The 22551-nt window shown below is 34.2% G+C and overlaps 1 protein-coding gene across 1 annotated transcript; it reads right to left on the bottom strand.

Annotated features, from left to right (window-relative positions):
* Positions 1-1916: 1916 nt before the first annotated feature.
* Positions 1917-16042, bottom strand: LOC120349507 (protein scarlet-like). Its single transcript, XM_039419861.1, has 4 exons — positions 15866-16042; positions 13639-13863; positions 10075-10210; positions 1917-2021 (listed from the first exon to the last, which is right to left on the bottom strand). Exons 1-4 carry the CDS (start codon positions 16025-16027, stop codon positions 1918-1920), a joined length of 627 nt encoding a protein of 208 aa, XP_039275795.1. The 5' UTR covers positions 16028-16042; the 3' UTR covers position 1917.
* Between the last annotated feature and the right edge of the window lie 6509 nt (positions 16043-22551).

Raw genomic sequence — 22551 nt, forward strand, 5'->3', positions numbered from 1 at the left:
CCCCATCTAACCAAAAAGGACTTCTAACGACTGTGTTGCCTTAAATGTATTGAAAGTTTGGCACAAATAAATTATGGGGAACTGACAATATCGCTTCTATTTAACACAAGCAGGTAACCTGTGCTTCGCAAGGGTCTTTCTTAAAACTTGACGTAATGAAATCTAGAAGAATTCAAAATAGACCTATGTACAGTGAGTCAGTCATTCTATCAGGCTCGAATAATTTGAAATTTTAATTAAATAAAAATGGAAGAATATAATTTCTTTATGTAAATAACAACACCTTCATTGAAAGACATACGAAAGACAAAACTGCATGCGTTTTCATATTGCCGATACAGCATTGATGAAACTGTAGACGTTTATTTAGCATTTGTCTCAAAAAATTTTCTAGCTGAAAAATTAATAATCCATGCCACGTGTAGACCTAAACATTGCATCAGGAAAACGAAGTTTCAAAACTATGTTTTCCAGGTAGAAAGCAATATAGAAACAGATGTTCCTTTTTTGATTTCGACCATAAATGATTTGGTGATTTTTTAATGAAATTGAATGTACCATTAATGAAATTTAAACATTAATTCTGAAAAATCTAGAAGGAAAATTAAAATTTGGGCTTCCAGGTACACGAGATTGATATTTTTAGAATCTATGTGCAAAATTTGTAGATCTAAATCATTCCCGTTTTTCCGGTATGCAATCCACAAGTTGACATGTTTTGATGCGAACAAACACAACCCTACTCTCTCTTATTAAGAGAGATTTAAATGTGGAAATTTCACTACAGAACATCTCAGTTCATAGTGTAGAAAGTCATTTATTTCAAGTCATTTTGTTTGATAATAATAACTTTCTCAAATATTGATATTATAAGATTTTCCCAATTATCAACAATACCTTGAAGAATTCAACCTCGAAATTTGATGAATTTATCTGATAAAATTTTACTAAATTTTAAATTATGTTTTAAAATGTTCAACTTAAGACACACTCATGTATGAAAAAATAATACAGCAATGAAAAAATGTTACAGGGAATCTTTTTTATTTTGACAACTCAAAGTACCTATTTGGATGGAAAACTGTGAAATGATACTAAACTACCATGTAACAGATACTAACCTGCTGCACAGCCTTAAGAGAGATACACTTTTTGAGACATATTATTTAGTATATTGATAAATAATCTATCATACTATATTTATTGATGTATATTATGAATTGTGTTTACACTCACGTATGTTGTCCACTTGTTTCCATTGGAGAATGACACGGCTCATTCCATAATAGAACATAGACAGGTACTTTATTCCATTGAAAGGGAACGGCACATCACTGCAAAATACAATTAAAAAATGATCTGGAAACCTTGCGGAGCGAAAAACGATAGCCTATCTGCTTTGTCAAACGATATACAAGAATAGTAACATCAATGTTAATGTAGCCTACTGCCATTATAACGTGGACCTCACTATAGTTCTAGAAGATAATTAGTAAAATATTCAAAAGTTATAACAAGTAGGTAGGCTATAATTTAAAACATATTTTAAAGCCTTCCAAACTATAAAAATATATTACAGGAAACTTCATAGTTTCATAATAAGGAATCGTAGTTTTTTGTGTGGCAATGTATCCGTCAAATACATGACAGGCGGTTTTCTCATTCAGTTTTTCATTCCCTCTCATATTCTCCCTGAAATACAGTCAGCTTTTCTCTTAGCTAATGACAATAAAATTGCAAAAAATAACTCAAAATTGATGAAACATGATTCACAAAGTCATGAACTCTTCATGACCTCTGGAGGGTTTATTTTAAATTAAGATTAAAAACAGTTTTGGGTGAATGCCTGTTGTTTTTACATGTATTCTATCTATTGCCTCTAAATGAAAAAATAAATAAATCGATAGATTACTGACCTCAACGACATGTAGATTCCACAGAAAATAAGACTAATCTGCTCAATGGTACTGACGCCAATGATCCAGTGGCAACCGATTCAATGTGGGCCGAAATCAGGCAACCTGCAAACGTAAAAAATACATAATTTTACAGGAAAAACTCAAAAAACCTATAATGTAATTTTATTGAATAATGACTACTCCTGTCCTACTCTACAGAAGGGTATAGTGAGGTCCATGTTATAATGACAGTATTTGATCAACTTTGATTTTGCTATCCTTTCTATCAGTCGACCAAGAAGTGTTACTTCCTTTTCTAGGTCCACACGATGACAATCTGTTTTTGACATTGAGAACACAATTAGTTAATGCGAGAATCGGCATCGCTATTCTTCTATCTTTATTCACTGCTATTAAACGTGGACACACTATATTTGAAATTTTTTTTTTTTTTTATTTGAAATTTATTTGCCATAACATTTTACAATCAGTACTTACATTAAAAATATGATAGATACTATAAGTAATATTATAAATAAGTGAATTTATATAAAAGGCACTACCGGCATAAGTGGAACTTGTTCGCCAGCAGTGAGTGCGATTGAAAATTACAATATTTAGCCTAACATTAATCAAGACTAAAAGTGGATATATACTATATATCCATAGTAGAGAATCAAGAAAAACGTACTATAACAGACGTATTATACACTATGATCTTATAGTTATTACAAAATTATCATTTCATACACTTATCTTAAAATAAACTCTAGATTTTACCCACTCTTCTATTTCACTACTTAGTTTTTTTGTTATTCTATTGTTTATAAAGTGATATGGGACTATATTAGCAAAGTATTCCATGAAGTATGTGAATTGATGTTTATTTATAGTTAATCTTGTAAAGTTTCGAGTATAAGGATTGAGTACAGACGGACGAAGGTTGTGTAAATGTGTATTCAAAGTAAGATGCTGCTTATTTCTATTGGCATGTGTAATGATTTTCCCTACAAAGACCTGTCGTAGCGTTGGAACCCCAAATTCAACAAACAAATTCCTGCTTGGATACAGTCTAGGCCGTTTTAGAGCGGCTCTAATTAAATGCTTTTGCAGGGTAAATATTCTATTAAAGTGTGTGTCAAAGGTACCCCCCCATAATTCTATTCCATATTGGAACAGAGTGAGCGTATGCATGATATATGGTTCTTATGATTCTGATATCCTTTAGAGTATTAATTTTATAGAAAATGTATATTAGGTATTTTAATTTAGATATTATGTGTTGTACATGAAAGTTCCATTTCAAGTGACTGTCAACTATTATTCCAAGATATTTTAGAAAATTGACTTTTTCGATTGTTCCACAGATACAATTATTGGGTCTAGAGACGATATGAGAGTCATGGTTGTGAATTTTTATATCTAATTCAATAGGTGGTTCACCAGTTTTTGTTGGAGTAAAAGCAATAAATTTTGTCTTATTTGAATTTAATGTGAGAGTTTGCTCATCAAACCATCGCTTAGCAATGCTTAATCCTTCATTTGCGTTTTCATATGCCTCTCTCCATGATGATCCAGTAAATAACAATACTGTATCATCAGCAAAAGATATCTTGGTGGAATTCGGGATATTTAATTTGAGAAGATCATTCAAATAAATCAAGAATAATATTGGCGATAAGACCGTTCCTTGAGGAAGACCAAAACTTGTTAGAATTCTTGTATCAGTTTTATTGTTAAAGGTCATAGTTTGTGATCTATCCTGCAGATAGCTGGTAATCAACTTTTTTGCCACTCCACGGATACCACATCCATTGAGCTTATCTATCAATGTCGAATGAGGTATGGTATCAAAAGCTTTGGCCAAGTCTAGGAAAACAGCCAGTGTTTTAATGTTCTTATTGAAATTCCTGTTAACTGAATCAATCAATACCATAACAGCATCTTTGGTTGATTTACCAGACTGGAAACCATACTGATTTTTTGCAATTAAATTATTTTATTTAGGAAGTCAACCAATCTCTTTTTAATCAGTCTTTCTATTATTTTAGCAAAATTGCTAAGTAGGCTAATTGGTCTATAATTTGCTGGATTGGTCTTATCGCCTATTTTATGGATTAATATCATTTTGGCTATTTTAAAACGTTTTGGAAAGTAACCCTCACTGAAGCATCTATTTATTATTATTTCAAGTGGGCCAGCAATATAAGGGAGATCTGTTTCAGGCAGCGACCAGTGAATTTATCCTCTCCAGGTGAAGCATCATTTTTTAGGGAATTTATCGTGAGTGAAATTTCAACAGCATTGTTGGATGTAGATAGAGACTATTTACAGGAGGTATGGATGATGATCGTAGGGGAGATGTATTTCTATTGTTATCTAGTGCTTCTGCATATTTTTTCCCAACATTTACAAAATAATCATTAAATATTTCAGCATCTATTTTTGGTTCTATCTTTGAGTTTTTTTCTATTTCTAAAATTCTCTAATATTTTCCCATGTCTTTTTTGTGTTACCTTTGTTCAATTCAAACTTATTATTAAAATATTCAATTTTTGCATTTCTAACAATGTTATTTAAGGTGTTTCTGTAATTCTTATAATGATTTTTCAGAACTGTATTGAAAGGCTGCTTTTTCAGTTTTTGGGCCATTCTATCTCTTTTGCGCATTGCACTCACCATACTCTGTGTAATCCATTTTTTTAATGGCCTTTTCTTATGTGATATGTGTATGATATCAGTGTGTCTAACTATGTAATAGGTTAATTTGTCAATAAAAACATCTACCAATTTATCAATGCCCTCAGAGTGTATCATATTTAAACAATTCCAATTTTCTCCCACTAAGTCATTCTTCAATGTCTCGTAGTTTATTTTCATAACGGTATTTTTAACAGGTGGATTTTGGATAGAATTAGAAAGGCAATTTATATGGAATGAGGTACAGTAGTGGTCAGTGATAGTAGATTTTATAATAGTTGCAAATGTATCACTCTCTTTAACGGATCTTGTTTTGAAAAATATGTGATCAATGCAGCTGCTGCTATAGTTTTGAGCTCGAGTGGATTTATTTATAAATGACTTGAATCCATTCAGTTGCATGACACCTAGATATTCATTACTTAAATTATCATTGTCGAGAATATTTATATTTATGTCTCCTATCAAGATGACGGAACTGTCTGGCCGTAAAGACTGCAGATATGAATCCAAACTGATAAGAAAACTATTAACAGCTAAGGACGGAGATCGATAAAGAGCCAACAATTTGTACATTTTGCTATCAAATTCAAAATCCAGACAGATTGTGTTTGTAAAGTCTATTGTGATATCAATTCTATTGAATTTAATATCGTTATTTACGAAAACACATAGGCCATCACATTTCGTGAATCTATTGTTTTGATTGACAACGGAATAGCCATCAATATTGAAGTTGAAAGCAGAAGAACTATGAACCCGTCTCTGTCAAAACTATAATATCAATTTAACATTACTGTTGCTTATATAATAAAGAAACTCATCAAAGTTTTTGGCTATACTACGTATGTTCATGTGTACAATGTTGAAAAGTGTACCCGTCTGTACGTGATAATTACATGGGTCAAAAGAAAATAAATCGTTAACTTCAATTGTTTCCTTATCATTGCCGTATATGATTGGATCTTCAATCCCTTCAAGATTCATTAATTACAAAATAGCAAAAGATAAAGTACTTTGAGAACAAAAAAAAACTTTTTAAAGAAAGAAAAAGAAATATTCTATGAGAAACTAAATAATTTTTTAAAACACTTTTAGCTTTAGCGTCTATTCTGAAGTGAATAGATGTGCCTAGTTCTGAGGCATTACACAAATATATAAAACTGAAATAGAGAATACATGATGAAATGAAATAGAGAGTGAAGGAGATAAGATAATATGATCGAAGTGAATAAGATGATCAGTTGATTAGCATTCATTAGTCACGTACACGAAAGCCAAATGATCTCTTGTGAGGCTACTAACATATTAATAATAAAAATAAACAGAAATAAAATCTTATCTTAGTACTGAACTGAGTGAAAAATATTGTTATTTAGAAGTCAATCAACATGAACTTGTAAGTAAAATAGGCTATTTCTTTGAAGAGACTATTAAATTGAAGTATTATGTACTCCAAATACTGGATACAACTAAGATTGAATGTATAATATTATGATTGAGTCCATTCACACTAAATCAGCCTAGTTTATTGTCCATACTGTTGATAAAATAAAGTATTAGATAGTCCATTGAAAATACACTTAAGTTAAAAATAAGAATATTGAAAGAGTCCATTCTATGTAATTGGTAAAAAAAAAATAAATCGTATCCATCGTAACAAACCTTCCAAGAAGCTGCTAGCGTTATGAAAAAAGTAAATTAAAAAAAAAAAGAAATACATTTGAAAAGTCTCTCCTATTAATTAGTTTTTTCTTGTAGTCAGGACTATATTTGATGAACGAGATCCTTTATCGTGACTATAGACTGTGGTCTAGAGTTCAAGTCCTTTCTTACATAGATACGCCCATTTCTGAACCAGACAAATTTCAATTTACCGTCCTTCTGCATAGATTTGGCAGACCTGAACAGTGTGCGATTGAACGGGGACATTGTTTCGTTGATAACCTTTAATTTGTTACCCGACCACCCTATTTCGGACAGTGTCAGATCCCCTTTGTTTTTCTTACAGTTCAAAAACTTTTCCTTATACAAATGACCACAGAATTTCACTATGATAGTGGATATTTATGAGTTGATCACTTGGTGATTGATACGAATTAACGTTTGCGGGGTTCCTGTGATAGTTTCCTAGCATATGTTCTTTCAGTTCAAATCCTATTGCATCAGATATTTTGTGTAGAACTACGGTCAAATTCTCACTTTTATCGTAGGGGATGCCGATTATGTCAATACAGTCTTTTCTCAAGTATTGTTGTATATTGTTGTTTTCTGCGGTAAGTCTTTCAATGTCCTTTCCCAATAACACGTTGTTTTTTTCAATCACATCTATATGATTGAAACACTTATTGATGTCTTCGGAGTTTTTCTCAATATCTGTTTATTTTCTTTGTTTAATTCGAATAGAAACTCAATGCTTTTAATCATGTCCTTCTGCTCCGTTTTAACAGACTTTATCTCTTTTTCTATATTATCTACGCTTGTCGAAGAGCATTTCGAAATTGGCTTTGAAGTCGATTTGATCACTTGCACTGATAGTTGTTGTTTGCTTACCGTACCCTTATCACTGCTCCCCTCACCACCAGCACCGCTGCCACCTGCCTCGCCACCGCTAGCACCATCCTTCCCATCCCCACCATCCGCCGATTTAGCCTTGGATCTTGTCATCGTTTCCAATGATCTCGAAATTAACTATTGATTTGTTCAATAAATATCGATTTAAACTCTAATATTATTAAAACTTGACAATTCAAGAAAGAAAAACGTATGCCAGCACTTGAATGGTCACGACTGTTCACTCAATTTCAACAAATACTGTGTAATACATCCACTATTTACGAACAAAATAACAGAGCCTCAAGAGACGACCGGTCACTCAGACATTCCGAGCGCAACTGAGTATACCTATAGTATTCTTTATTCCTAATTCATACATTTTTCCCTGATAGAATAACAACGGTATTTATTCAATATTTTTATTCATCATTCTTCATCTTACTGAGCTATGTTTTTGTTATCTTATTGCTTGTGACTGTAAATATGTGAATTTGAATAAATAACATAAGATTGATAGCTGCAAAGATGCGATTCCGCCGTATAATTAGGGCTGCCATCGGAGAGAACATTTTAGAAATGATATCCGATCAGAGCTGGGAATATACTATTTGAATAAAAAGTTACAGAATACCGGATTCAATAGAAGGGACATATGAAAAGAATGTTTGCAGAAAGGTTTCCCCTACACGTTTAAATTAAATGAAAAAGACTAAGAAATTGTCAAAAACCACAGAAATATGTGGTTTTTGACAATTTATTAGTCTTTTTCATTTAATATGAATAATTACCACACTATCAACTTCTCAACTACACAAAACGGATTAAATTATAAACCTTTAGGTAGAACATCAATTGGAAGGATTCAACTTAAAAGATTGGGCCCGGTTGCACAAAAGACTGTTACATTTTCAGCCTATTACGATTAAATGCAACGAGAACCAATCAGAGAAGGCTTTACCTTAAAGAAGTCTCCTCTGATTGGTTCTCATGATATTAAATCACAATTTAAATTCAACAGGCTTTGGTGCAGCCGGGTCTTGAAGTCATTCGAACTGTGACCTATAAATTGTTTGTTTTTCAAACTAGCAGGTAACCCGTGCTCCGCAAGGGTATAACTGAAAAATTTATAAACTGAAAATTTGACCTCTTGAAGAATTTGAAATAGGTCTATAACCATCCTCGAAAGATTGAGAATCTATTCAAGTTAATCAATAATCAGTCAAGCAGTTCAGACGTGATGATGCTTCATTCTTGAATTTTCTACCCCGTACAGTCCCGGTCCTGTAGCTTTGCATATCGAAGGAGGGCCACTAGAATACAATACTACTACCCATTCAAAAACATCAAACATTTTTATGTATCTTTCAATAAGCAACAGATGATTTTTTTGTATGTTCTCAAAAGCAACGTGTTGCATCCGAAAAGATACGCAAAGAGCTTTAATGTATCTTTATATAAGCATCAGATGCTCTTTTGTATCTTCTCAAAAGCAACGTGTTGCATCCGGAAAGATACGCAAAGAGCTCTAAAATGTATCTTTATATAAGCAACAGATGCTATTTTGTATCTTCTCAAAAGCAACGTGTTGCATCCGGAAAGATATGCCAATAGCTTTAATGTATCTTTATATAAGCAACAGATGCTCTTTTGTATCTTCTCAAAAGCAACGTGTTGCATCCGAAAAGATACATAGTTACTGAAATCTTGAAGAATTTGATACACGCCTATAACTATTCTCGGTAAATTGAAAACACATGTGCGAAATTTCAATTGTAATCAGTCCAGTAGTTGAGGCGTGATGATGCGTCATTCGTGAATTTCCTATTCCTTACCGTACGTGTATAAGCCGATTCTTCCCTTCATAATTTTTAATATCGGGGGACCGTGTAAAATCATAGAAAATTTGTAACGAAAGATTGAATTCATAGTTTATATTTATTTATTCATTTTCTCAGTCGTACAATTATTTTTACAGTTATATGAGGAGGCACAACAGGCTTATGCCCAAAACTGTCCCTTTTCAAATTTAAGACAGTCCAAATCAAAATCTAGGTTAAGCTACTATCACTCATCAAAATAACAATTTATTCACACTTCAAAAAACAAACACATCATCACTAAACAAATAGATATATTATGATTTTGATTAGAATTATATACTATGTTACTACAATATTGTTAATACTATGTATCACTACAGTATCCAGTTACTATTTTGGACTTTGAAGTAAACATGTTTTCTAAAAAAATAGGAGAAATAAACGAAAATAAGTTTCTCTTAATAATAATAAGTTTAAGTTTAAGTTTCTCAAGTGTAATAATAATTTGTTTCATCTTTCTGATCAACCGAGATACAAAATTTTTAGTATAATGTTTTTTGGACTGTAAATTTTTGTGATCTTTATAAAAGTGTTTTCATACCTCATTTGGACTATTTTATCAAAATTAGGGAGAGGAACAGTTTTGGGTTTATCCTGTTGATTCTCTCCCAATCATAAATTTGATGTTGTGATTAAGGAATGTAATAAATGTAATGTAATGTATAACTCTTGCTAAATCTTTCATCTCGTGAGATCAGCTGGATGATCCCACACACATGCACTCGTTCACTCTCTTCCATTACGGTATCGACAGACGACAAAATTTCCAGCTGTTTTTCCAATGACGTATTTATCCTTTTAATGTCCTTCAGCGAGTTATCCAAGGGTTGAGACCTAGTGCAATCGAATCTTCATATCATAAACCTACACTTTTGTTCCAAATTTCGTGAGAATCGTTCGAGCCGTTTTCGAGATCCGTTGAACATAAATAACCATATAACCAGATATAAAAATATAAACAGATATACAGAAATTGCTCGCTTAATAGTATAGGATATATAGATTTGATGGAATTAATTGAAAATTGAATTTGAACTGACCATAAGCTGTGGCGGTGATTGCACATGCTATGACAGGTATACAGAATTGGATGCAACCCATTACACCTCCAAACAGACCAGCTATGTAGAAGGTGAGCGCCGAATAAAGGATTGGCTCGATCAGAGCCCTTGGCAACTGAAAAAATTAATCAATCCAACCAGATTAATAACAATAGGATAGAGGAATTCATTAGAGTAGTGTGAGTGTGCCATACCAGTTTTATCTATTATCATTAATTGTTTTTATGTTTTCTATTGTTAGTAATGTGGTTGCCGAATAGAGGATTGGCTAGATCAGAGCCCTTGGCAACTGAAAAAATTAACGAAAATTAATCAATCCAACCAGATTAATAACAATAGGATAGAGGAATTCTTAGAGTAGTGTAAGTGTAATATACCAGATTTACCTCAAGTTTCAAGTTTTTATTGGGCCAGTTGAACATAGAAGTTACATAGTCAAGTCACAATTCACATTAAAAAAATGACAACAATCACACAAAAAAAACATACAATAAATTGCACAGGTAGAACAAATACAATAAACAATGATAAATAAAACAGATCGGTTAAAGCAAATAATTTACAATTAGATCAGATAATTTAGTGGGTATTAATAGACAAAAAATAACATTATATCAAATTCACTAGGGTGTTGTGATCAGCAGTAATGAATTCCTCCACTGAATAAAATGGATTCACAATCAACCAGGATCCAAGTACTTGAAGAAAACGTCTATTTGGCAAAAATCTAACTTGAGTTGGTAGCAAGTTATGGAATTTGTAGCCTATTCTATCATTTGTGTCTATTATCATTAATTTTTTCTATGTTTTCTATTGTTATTAATCTGGTTGCCGAATAGAGGATTGGCTCAATCCTTGGCCCTTGGCAACTGAAAAATTCACCAATACAACTACATTATTAAGAATAGAAAAATTAAAAGCAATTGATGATAATAGATAAATATGGTGTGGCACACTCACACTAATACCATAGAGAAAAGATAGCATAAGTAGACATCCCACGGTTTTGTATCAAATTATGGCGTTGTGTATCAAGTTGAGATGATACTGTATCGGACTTTTAGTATCATTTCACAGTGTTCTCGATCCAAATAGGTACTATAAGTGTCAAAATACAAAAGATTCCCAGTAACATTTTTTTCTATTACTAATTACTGTATTAATTTTTTATACATGAGTGTCTAAAGTTGAAAATTTTAAAACACAATTTCAAAATTGGTAAATTATTAGATAAATTCATCAAATTTCGAGGTTGAATTCTTCAAGGTATTGTTGATAATTAAAAAATTTATAATATCAATATTTGAGAAAGTTATCAAACAAAATGACTTGAAATAAATTACTTTCTTACACTATGAACAGCCATTTTGTGAAATTTCCACTTCCAAATGTTAAATAGAAGCGATATTGTCAGTTCCACACAATTTATTTGTGCCAAACTTTCAATACATTTAAGGCATCATAGTCGTTAGAAGTCCTTTTTGGTTAGACTGAGCAAATTGGATAATCAGACTAGATTTTTTTCCCAAAAAAATCGGTTTTGATGATTCATCACCACTGATCATGATGATGCCCCAAAGGTGAACAACATGATTTGACCTATTTCAGAGTATGTGTAACCTTATCTAAATTTGGTAGAGGAATAGCACAAGGTTATCTCATTTTTTCTCTCTATCATTTTGATGATGTACTTATTGTATGAATCAATAAAGAATTAAGTTGAAATGATACTGTATCACATTGTGTTGATACTGTTATTCTATTTTCTGATGTTTCCTGGGCATAAGGAGATAGCATTTTACATCAAACAATTTTCCCCGGTGCAAAGCACGGGTTACCTGTTACTATACATATACAAATACTATGTTTGAATCATAGAAAAAATATAGCATAAGAAGATATCCCATGGTATAGGTCGTTTATGTTCCAAATTGCAAGCCGATTACTATTGACTACACTATCTATTATTACTGTTTTGGCTGGGTGAGAGTGTGGGAACGACACAGTATGAGAGACTACCAGCGTCACATCATCATCATCATCATCCACGGCTCTACAATCCAAAACGGATCTGGCCTCCTCCAGCAATCTCCTCCATTCTACCCTGTCCTTGGCAGCTCGTCTCCAATTTCTTACACCAAGCCTCCTTGCATCTTCAGTGACTGAGTCCATCCATCTCAGTCTTGGTCGACCAGGGCGTCTTCTTCCTTCCATGTTGTAATTGATGATTCTTTTAGCCGGATATGAGTGATCAGCCTTTTCAACATGGCCTGCCCACCTGAGTCTCCCTACTCTGATAATAGCCAGTGCATTGGTGTGGCCGTACATATCATACAGATCCCTATTCTTTCTTCTGTGCCACACTCCATCAATTTGCACACCACCAAAAATTTGGCGTAGAATCTTTCGTTCGAAAATGTTGATCATATTCTCATCCAGTTTTGTCAGGGTCCATGCCTCACTGGCATAGGTCAGCACAGGCAGAATCAGTGTGCGGTAGATTCTTATCTTTGTCTCTCGGCTCAAATTCCTTGATCTGAAGTGTTTACCAGCGTCACATAGCTTCACAATAGTATATTTCGCACCTAGGGCCGAAAATGAGACTTTTCCGGCTCGAAATCGGTTTTCAAGTCCGAGGCCGTAGGCCGAGGACTAGAAAAGATTGAGAGCCGGAAAAACATTTTTTCCCATGGTGAGAACGTTATTTTTCGCCACACAGAAAAATAAACAATAAATAAATATGAGAATAATTGTTTATTAGACACTTCCGAAAGCAAAACAGGAAGGTCATAGCTCTAGCAAATCTGAGGTAATCTGAATATCAGGAAATTATCCAAGGATGTTTATTTTTTATTCTGATTTGTCTAAATAACCTAAAAGATTATGTTCAATTATATAGAGGTTGAGTTTATTCTTTTGTATTCTTCCAAATAGCAATAAGATGATATTATTGTAAATGTTTTGATTCTTGAATATAACACAAGTAATGAAGAGTTTTTTGATCAGCTGTTTTAGCACACTGAAATTTGACAAATCTGAATGTCAACGTCAACATGCTTGTTGTCGTTGACTTCGGAAGTTTAGGTTAGAAGTTCTATCCTACTCTGAAAATCGAATTTGAATAGTTCATAATATATATCTTATCTTTATTTCATTCATCCAAATAAAATGATAGTATCTTATTGCAGAATACTTATTCAATTCTATAAGCATAAACTGATTCCGTTTCATAAACACGTTCACATCAAATCAGAATCAGCTGACTTCAAGGTTATTTTACAGCCCTAGGGCCGTAAAAATTTTACCGGCCTGGTCGGAAAACAATAATTTTCGGCCTCATTATGACGCATGAAAACCAGCTCATCACATCCAAGTGGGGCGAAAAAAAAACTACATCAGCTATCGGCTTGAGTTACCTAGCAGTGAAAATTGGAACATAAACCCCATGGGATATTTTATCTTTTATCTACGGTGAAACTCACAGTACAGCCTGTTGTGAAATAAAGATTTCGTTTTTCATTGCAACAAATATAAATAACTCACCAGAATGACCATTTTGGAAACATAGTAGGGGCCTGGCGAATACAAGCCGTTACCGATTTCACGCAGTAAAACTGGTAGCTCGGAGGGAAAGGTGTGAAACACACTGTAGCTGAACATAAATATGGTCTCCACTATGACCAGGTACAGGAAACCCTGGATGTTCTGGATGCCCTTCTGGTCGACTGTCAGTCCCACGTACGGTGTTGAGATCAGCAACGCGATGAACTGCCAACAAATATATTCAATTACATAATCGATAAATTGATAAACACTGATTTAAAAAGCTGTGATACACCAATCTGAACTTCAAAACAACAGCGAAATAAATTTCTGTGGGTAGATGACACAAGTTGATAAGTCACATTTTTGACCAATATTGAGCTATGCATATGGTTGTGTTCAGAAAAATTAGATCTATAAGATGGTATAACTGGATATGTTGTATCTCTGTAAATAGCTGAGATATAGGCATTGCTCAAGCCTGATAGAGCATTTTCTTCCAATCCCTAAGTTGACGAATATTGATAAGTACATATATCTCAACACTCTTCTACCGGTTTGTATTATGATCCAATTATCAAAAGATGGCAAAATTTGATAAGTGTATGTACTGGTAGGCTATTATAAAATCTGAAAATTCATAACCTACATTGAGAATTACATAACCCATACAACTTTGCAAACAGTTCAAGTTGGATAACTTGATCAATACTTGTAGATAATATCAATTAATTGTTAAAAAATATATTCAAATTTCTAAATAATCGATTTTTAAGATATTTTCCATACTATTACATTGTGATTTGAAGCATTTGGCAGATGGCAAAACATGATATCTCTGACATCACTTGCAAAAATTCTCAATAGTTAATTTAAATAAATGTTTTATTCCTTGATATTTTATATTTAAATAGTCAAAGATCGGCTTATTATATTAGTGTAAAATGGGAAAGAAAAAATATGATAGATAATTTTTGCAGCTATGCCAAACTTTCAAATTGCTCTCCTGAAAAGTTTACAAATTATGACTTATCAGCTTGTGTCATCTACCCACAAATTTGCTCGGTGGGTATTTTATTCCAGTTTCTCTTGAAAATAATAGCAAATAGAAATCCTATTCATAATAAGATAATTTAATTGAAAATAATTCGGTTATAGCCTTTCAATATTATTTATACCGGTACCAGTACCATAACCTATACGGTGGGCAAACGTAAACATGGACGATGTCTAGGATGTTCAATGCTATCAATTTTTAAATTGTCATTTCAGGTATAAATATATCGGGGACCGAGCTCTGGAGTACAAAAGCATGAAAAATTTATCACGAAAGAAGAAATTATAATTACATTTATAGTTCATACAGAAATGTTCTATCCAATCACAGTAAATTGAGATTAATTCCCAGAGGAATGCAAAAATTTCCCTCAGAAAGGCCCGGTTGCACAAAAGCCGGTTAGATTTTAATCCTGATTGATTTCTCGTGAACCAAATCAGAGAAGACCATTTCCAAAAAATGGGATTAATCAGGATTGAAAATAACCCGGATTTTTTTCAACCGGCACTAAGTACCTGATTGAATGATTACAAAGGTTCAACAGCTGAGTTATAATTTTGACACATCAGTCCCACACACCATGAACTCGCTCACTCACTTCCATCATCAACAGACGACGAAATAATTATTATCAGCTGTTTTTTCAAGGATGAATAATAATTATCCTTTTAATGTTCTCCAGCAAGTTTTCCCAGGGATGAGACCTAGTGCAATAGATTTTTTATATTATAAACCTACTATGTTCAGAATTTCGTGAGAATCGTTAGAGCCGTTTTCGAGATCCAAACATATAAACATCTAAACATCCAAACATATAAAACTATATATAATAGTATAGGATTTGTGTTTCTCATATGGTGATATCTAAAAATTATTTCATTTAGGTATTCAAAAATACATTTTAAATCAATTATTGCTCCTTTAATAGTATAGGATTTGTGTTTCTCATAATGGTGATATCTAAAAATTATTTATTTTTATTCAAAAATACATTTTAAATCAATTATTCATTCGACATGTCTAGGTACTGAAGTATTTCGGTAGAATGAAGAAAAAGAAATGGCGGCTAAAAATGAAATATTTCTGGCAAACTGACAACATAGCAAAGCTAGATAGAGATAGCGCTATCTGCTTTGTTGCATGATAGACAAGGACAGCAACACCACTGACCATATAGAAGGCCAAGCGCAGCAGTTGGTCCTGTGGGTTGCGTCTGATCTCCATGACTGACCGCCATAGCAGCCAGTAGAGCTGAGTCAAGTAGTGCGGCTGCTGGATTGATAAGTAGCTCTCGAATTCGTTCTCCTCCTTGCCCTGCAAATTGACAAACATTCACTTTATCATGCACTAACTAGTAGTTCTGCAAATAGTAGACCTCGCTCATTTATCTTCTTCTTCAACTCATGAATACAACTCTCAAATTAATGAGAATGTTTGAGAATTATTCTTAATTAAGATTGTAAACTGCATCCCGAACGAGCTCATCGGTGTACCTATTACGTTTGTTCCAATAAATATTAAAAACTGGATACTTCACAACTATTACTTCCATCTTAATATTTTATGAGTTCAAAATTTTTTAGCTTTTAAAAATATCATTATTGTCAGGATTAATTCACAATTAATAGCATTTATTTTAATATACTTACCATTTTTTGAATAAAAAGATTCCATTTTTAATTATTAGCTTAAGATTTAGAAACAAGTCTCTACTCCTACTGGTGAACAAGTGTTTCACTTATGCCAGTAGTTCTTCACCTCCAGCCGTATTTTACAGATAGATGATATAGATATTTAGAATAATAATTAATATTGTTTTTTTCTGATTGTCACATCTTTGTACTGTTTTTGTATTTTGGTGAAATAAATTGAATTGAATCAGAAGGGCCATTATTAAAGTACAGTTGTGAAGATTTAACCATGTCATCTATTAGTTTTGAAGTTTCTGACGGTTTTTACTTTCCTTTCCCTATTACCTTAGGTAAGGAAAGTATTTAATACGGATATAAGTCGAATTCCTTCAATAAATGAATTTATTCACTTACTGTGACAAAGAGATCTTTTGGCAGATCCGCCATCTTCCTATAATAGCCAGTAAGATGAGAAATCATATACGTAATAAACATCAGTAAGTACAGCCAGGAAGATGACGGACACGCCGAAAGATCTCGTTGTCACAGTGAGTGGATAAATTTGAATGCTAGTCGTTCTACCTTAATAAGAAAAGAGTGATTTAATAGTAATCGAGCAATAGACCTTGCTCATAGCTAATGATAAACTTTGATTGTATAGTATCTTAGGATACCTGTAAAGATAAAAGGATAAAAGGATACCTGTTTGCTGATGATCTTGCGATTTGTGTTAGCACAAAGACCCTTTCAACTAACGACAGACCAATAAATGAGATGACTCTTATGGTTGAGAACTGGTGTAATGCGAACCTGTTGTGACTAAATTCAGATAAAATTCAAAAGCTCAGTGTTTCGTATAGCAATAGTTACATGATGGTAGCCAAGCATGGTTAATTTTCTTGGATTTATCATAGACTCAAAATTGAAGTGGAACAGTCATATTGATAAAATGGCCAATAAGATGAGTAAAGGACTTTTTATGCTGAGAAAGTTGAAAAAAATTGTGAACTTACAGATCTTAAGAACTGTATACTTTTCACATTTGCTCAGCCATCTGTCCTATGGTACTTTAATTTGGGGCTCTAACAAATATAGTAGTAAATTATTCAGGTGCAGAAGAAAGCTGTAAGATTGATTTGGTGGTCTTCCTTACAGAGGTCACTGTAGAGAGAGTTTCAAATCCATTTGTATTATGACACTTCCCTCATTATATATTTATCAATGTTTAGTTTATGTTAAGGAAAACCATAGCTCATATGTTCAACAGGGTGTATGTCATAAATATAATACCAGGGGGAAGAACAATCTTGCTATAAATTTGCAATTACTCTAGGTCACAAAAACATTTTACTACATAGCTATTAAGCTTTTCAATGCTTACCTGGAGGATGCAAAGTTTGCCATTGAATGTATTTTCAAAAATTATCAAAAGATTCCTATTAAAGAATGCGTTCTATAGATTGGAAGAGTATTATGAAAGTGTGTGTTCTATGAATATTTTCCATGACGATTCATCATAAATGTACTGTAGTTACCTCCTTAATTGTTTAATGTATTGAGACTGTTATTGATTGCTATTTGGATTTTCTTATTAGTTAGTAGTGAGACTCTGTTGCTTGTATGTTTAATGTTTTTGTTGATAGTTCTATTTATTTTTATGTTTTTACTTTTGTTACCATTTGACGTTGTAATGCATTTGATGTTCTCTTTTGCTGCTACAATAAAACATTTATTTATTTAACAGATACTGTGGTATTTTTCCATAATTGAAGAAATAAAACGTTGATGTTGTCAATACCACTTTATTTCTTCAAAAATTAATTCACATTACAGAACCAGGTTTCATGGTAGCACCTACATCAGATCTGCTGAAGATGTTGTTGGTGTTGCCATCAAACCTAGTTCTGTAATGTGAATTAATTTTGGAAGAAATAAAATGGTATTGACAACATGAACGTCTTAGGTTACAGAGCTCGACCGACCGTCAGTGCGTATGTACCATCCTGACCATACGCATCCATCCATCAGTTTTACACATTCAGAGCTCGACCGACCGTCAGTGCGTAGTACCATCCTGACCATACGCATCCATCCATAAGTTTTACACATTCAGTGCTCGACCGACCGTCAGTGCGTATGTACCATCCTGACCATATGCATCCATAAATCAGTTTAACACATTCAGAGCTCGACCGACCGTCAGTGCGTATGTACCATCCTGACCATACGCATCCATAAATCAGTTTCACACATTCAGAGCTCGACCGACCGTCAGTGCGAATGTACCATCCTGACCATATGCATCCATACATCAGTTTTACACATTCAGAGCTCGACCGACCGTCAGTGCGTATGTACCATCCTGACCATATGCATCCATAAATCAGTTTTACACATCAGAGCTCGACCGACCGTCAGTGCGTATGTACCATCCTGACCATATGCATCCATACTCAGTTTTACACATTCAGAGCTCGACCGACCGTCAGTGCGTATGTACCCCTGACCATATGCATCCATAAATCAGTTTTACACATTCCGAGCTCGACCGACCGTCCAGTGCGTATGTACATCCTGACCATATGCATCCATACATCAGTTTTACACATTCAGAGCTCGACCGACCGTCAGTGCGTATGTACCATCCTGACATATGCATCCATAAATCAGTTTTACACATTCAGAGCTCGACCGACCGTCAGTGCGTATGTACCATCCGACCATATGCATCCATACATCAGTTTTACACATTCAGAGCTCGACCGACCGTCAGTGCGTATGTACCATCCTGACCATATGCATCCATAAATCAGTTTTACACATTCAGAGCTCGACCGACCGTCAGTGCGTATGTACCATCCTGACCATATGCATCCATACATCAGTTTTACACATTCAGAGCTCGACCGACCGTCAGTGCGTATGTACCATCCTGACATATGCATCCATACATCAGTTTTAACACATTCAGAGCTCGACGACCGTCAGTGCGTATGTACCATCCTGACCATACGCATCCATAATCATTTCACACATTCAGAGTTCGACCGACCGTCAGTGCGTATGTACCATCCTGACCATATGCATCCATACATCAGTTTTACACATTCAGAGCTCGACCGACCGTCAGTGCGTATGTACCATCCTGACCATATGCATCCATAAATCAGTTTTACACATTCAGAGCTCGACCGACCGTCAGTGCGTATGTACCATCCTGACCATATGCATCCATACATCAGTTTTACACATTCAGAGCTCGACCGACCGTCAGTGCGTATGTACCATCCTGACCATATGCATCCATACATCAGTTTACACATTCAGAGCTCGACCGACCGTCAGTGCGTATGAACCATCCTCACCATAGGCATCCATTAATCAGTTTTACACATTCAGAGCTCGACCGACCGTCAATGCGTTTGCACCATCCTGACCATATGGATCCATTCATCAGTTTTACACATTCAAGCTCGACCGACCGTCAGTGCGTAGTACCATCCTGACCATTGCATCCATAAATCAGTTTTACCACAGAGCTCGACCGACCGTCAGTGCGTATGTAACCATCCTGACCATATGCATCCAAACATCATTTTTACCACATTCAGAGCTCGACCGACCGTCAGTGCGTAGTACCATCCTGACCATATGCATCCATACATCAGTTTTTCTGACTCACAAGATGTACGCATTCACAGATTGAAGCTTATTATCTTCGTAAACGACAGATTAATAGACGTAGATAATCAAGTTCACCCGATGGTCGCCCAAAGAGCATTTCAAGGGGAATTCAGTGCCATAATTACATCATTGCTTGAGGATGGAGATGAATTTTTCAACTACTTCTGAATGGCCATCAGAAATTTTGAGAGTTATTTCGAGTTGTATCATCATTGGGAATACTTGCAGTCACTTAAGCTACGGATCAAATAAATGTAGATAATAATAATAATAATATATGATTTTTCCAATAAAAAATTTAGAAATGATTGAAGAAGAATGTATAGAAAAACTCTGAATTCAAATATGACACTATTAATTGAATTCATTCATTATGCTATTCAATTTATATCAGTGATTGTCGGGCAGAGGTGTCAGCACATTGGTTATGTTGCGATCGGGCTAAGATCAGTACAGCTCTGAAAGATTCTATTTGCTCAATAGAGCATCAGTCGACGATGGAACGGATGCGCACGAGCTCGGACCGATGGTCTTCTACGCAGTGTAAAACGCATAGTCCTGACCGTGCGCATGCGTGCCGTCAGTCTGCTCTGTACCGATACATGGAGATTTCTATGGAAAAGACAAGCGCAATGACGTACGCATGACGGTCGGTCGAACTCTGTAACGGCCTTATTTTCACTAATAATAGACGTTGTTTTGACCTGAACAGCTGATTGTCGATGAACGTGTTGGGCATGTGCTGGTTGCGCGTGAGCTGTTGCTGCAGCTTGCGACAAAGTGTCTGGCCTGTTCGGAGGCCTGGAATCGGTCGCGATGCGAGCCACTCTGTCGCGACTGCGCGGATCCTTCACGTTGACGGCCAGCTGGAGACCAGGAACTCGGACAGGTTGTAGGAGGTGGGGCACACCCAAACCCAGCTGAAATAACAACCCATGTCTGTCATTTGACAAAAAACACTACTAGCACTGCTATGGCCCAATTTTACACTATCAACTATTATAATGTAAACTTGTAGTATTTTCTCTCAGCAAGATCAAAAACCAGTTCTGTACCATTGTTCATTAAATTTCAATTAATTTTGAAGTTATAGAGAAAACGTTTGGCAACAGTGAGGAGCTAGAAAGGATAGATATACAGGGTGACAAAGAATAACGGGAAATTTTGAAAAAAGCCATAAAACATTAGTAGGAAGGGCAAAAATGATTTATTCAAACTAATGTAAGTCAACACTGACATTTGAGAATTATTAATAAACATTATCACTTTTTGAAATACTTCTTTGAGGGCCCGTTGCACAGTATAGATGCTAAACTCAATTAAGTTAATCGAGTTTAAGTTATAATCTGGAAGTTTAAACTTGAATCGGTTTTCTCAGTGCATTTACTAATCCAGTTCAAGTTAAACAAGTTTAGCGTATTTTGGTAATATTTTACCAATTTTGGTAATAGAATGTCATCGTTTATATTATCTAATTTTTACAGGAAATTTGCTATTTGTTTACAAACTATCAGTGAATTGAGGTTATGTATGTAACTACTATTTCCTGGTTCAAAATCCACAGAGCTGTAAGCTGTACGGTAATAAAAGTGAAAAGGGATCAAGAAAATCTTCAAAAAATGATGAATGCTATATTACTATTATAAAACAAATTATATTTAGGTGGCACCAAAAAAATATAATCTAGAATGTAACGATACAAAATTATTTTGTTATGAAAATCTACTTAAATTCTACGGTCTTCCTCGTATTAGAAATCTCTCGAAAGCCAAAATATCTCAGTATGTGTTATTAAAAAACATGTTTTCAAATCAAAGACCACTGATAAAATTGTATTATTCTATCAAGTGGTTTATTTAATCAAATAATAAATTGGCACTTGCTTTACTTAAGCAAAACCGTTAAAAAACTTCTCTCTCATCCCAGAAATTTAAATGATTCGTTTTTGCCCAATTTTTCTCAGTTCAAAATTTCTTCGCAGTCATCTTTATCAATCATCATTAAAAACTTCTATCAATTCCTGTCAATTCTATCAATAATGATTCACTATAAACTAAATAATTTATTATTGTCTTCAGAAGCATTAAAAAAAACAACCGTCGAAAATAATTATTATAGCCTGTTTCCCCATCAAATCTCACAGATGTCTAATTAATCCAAATTATTGGTTTAAACATCATTTTGGAGGTTTAAAATTTCCCAGAGTTTTAAACTCAATACAGAGTTTAAAACTGATACTGCGCTAACGGGATTTTGTTTAAACAAAAAACATCCTGAGTTGGTTAAGCTCTAGCTTAAACTTACCCTATGCAAACGGCCCTAAGATGGTTTCCTCCGAAACGAATACACTCTTGAAAATCTGTGTTGATGATCCTAATTGATCGCTGCAACATATCATTCTGAGATATTGCGGATTCATGTTGAATTATGTTTTAATTTCCAATTGAATCAAAATTATTGATGAAATTTTGAGCGAACCCACTATGCACGGCATTCAATGGCAACTGTACGAGGGAGTATTGTTTAGGAACCGTGTAATTC

Source organism: Nilaparvata lugens, chromosome 1, assembly GCF_014356525.2.
Source record: "Nilaparvata lugens isolate BPH chromosome 1, ASM1435652v1, whole genome shotgun sequence".
Classification (NCBI taxonomy): Eukaryota; Metazoa; Arthropoda; class Insecta; order Hemiptera; family Delphacidae; genus Nilaparvata; species Nilaparvata lugens.

What these genes read in the sequence shown, in the direction of transcription:
- LOC120349507 (XM_039419861.1), bottom strand. Translation starts at nt 16,027, where the DNA reads ATGTTTGTCAATTTGCAGGGCAAGGAGGAGAACGAATTCGAGAGCTAC. An exon ending in TGCGCTTGGCCTTCTATATG is followed by an intron (nt 13,864 to 15,865) that starts GTCAGTGGTGTT and finishes ATTTGTTGGCAG; the next exon opens with TTCATCGCGTTGCTGATCTC. An exon ending in TTTCCAAAATGGTCATTCTG is followed by an intron (nt 10,211 to 13,638) that starts GTGAGTTATTTA and finishes TAATTTTTTCAG; the next exon opens with TTGCCAAGGGCTCTGATCGA.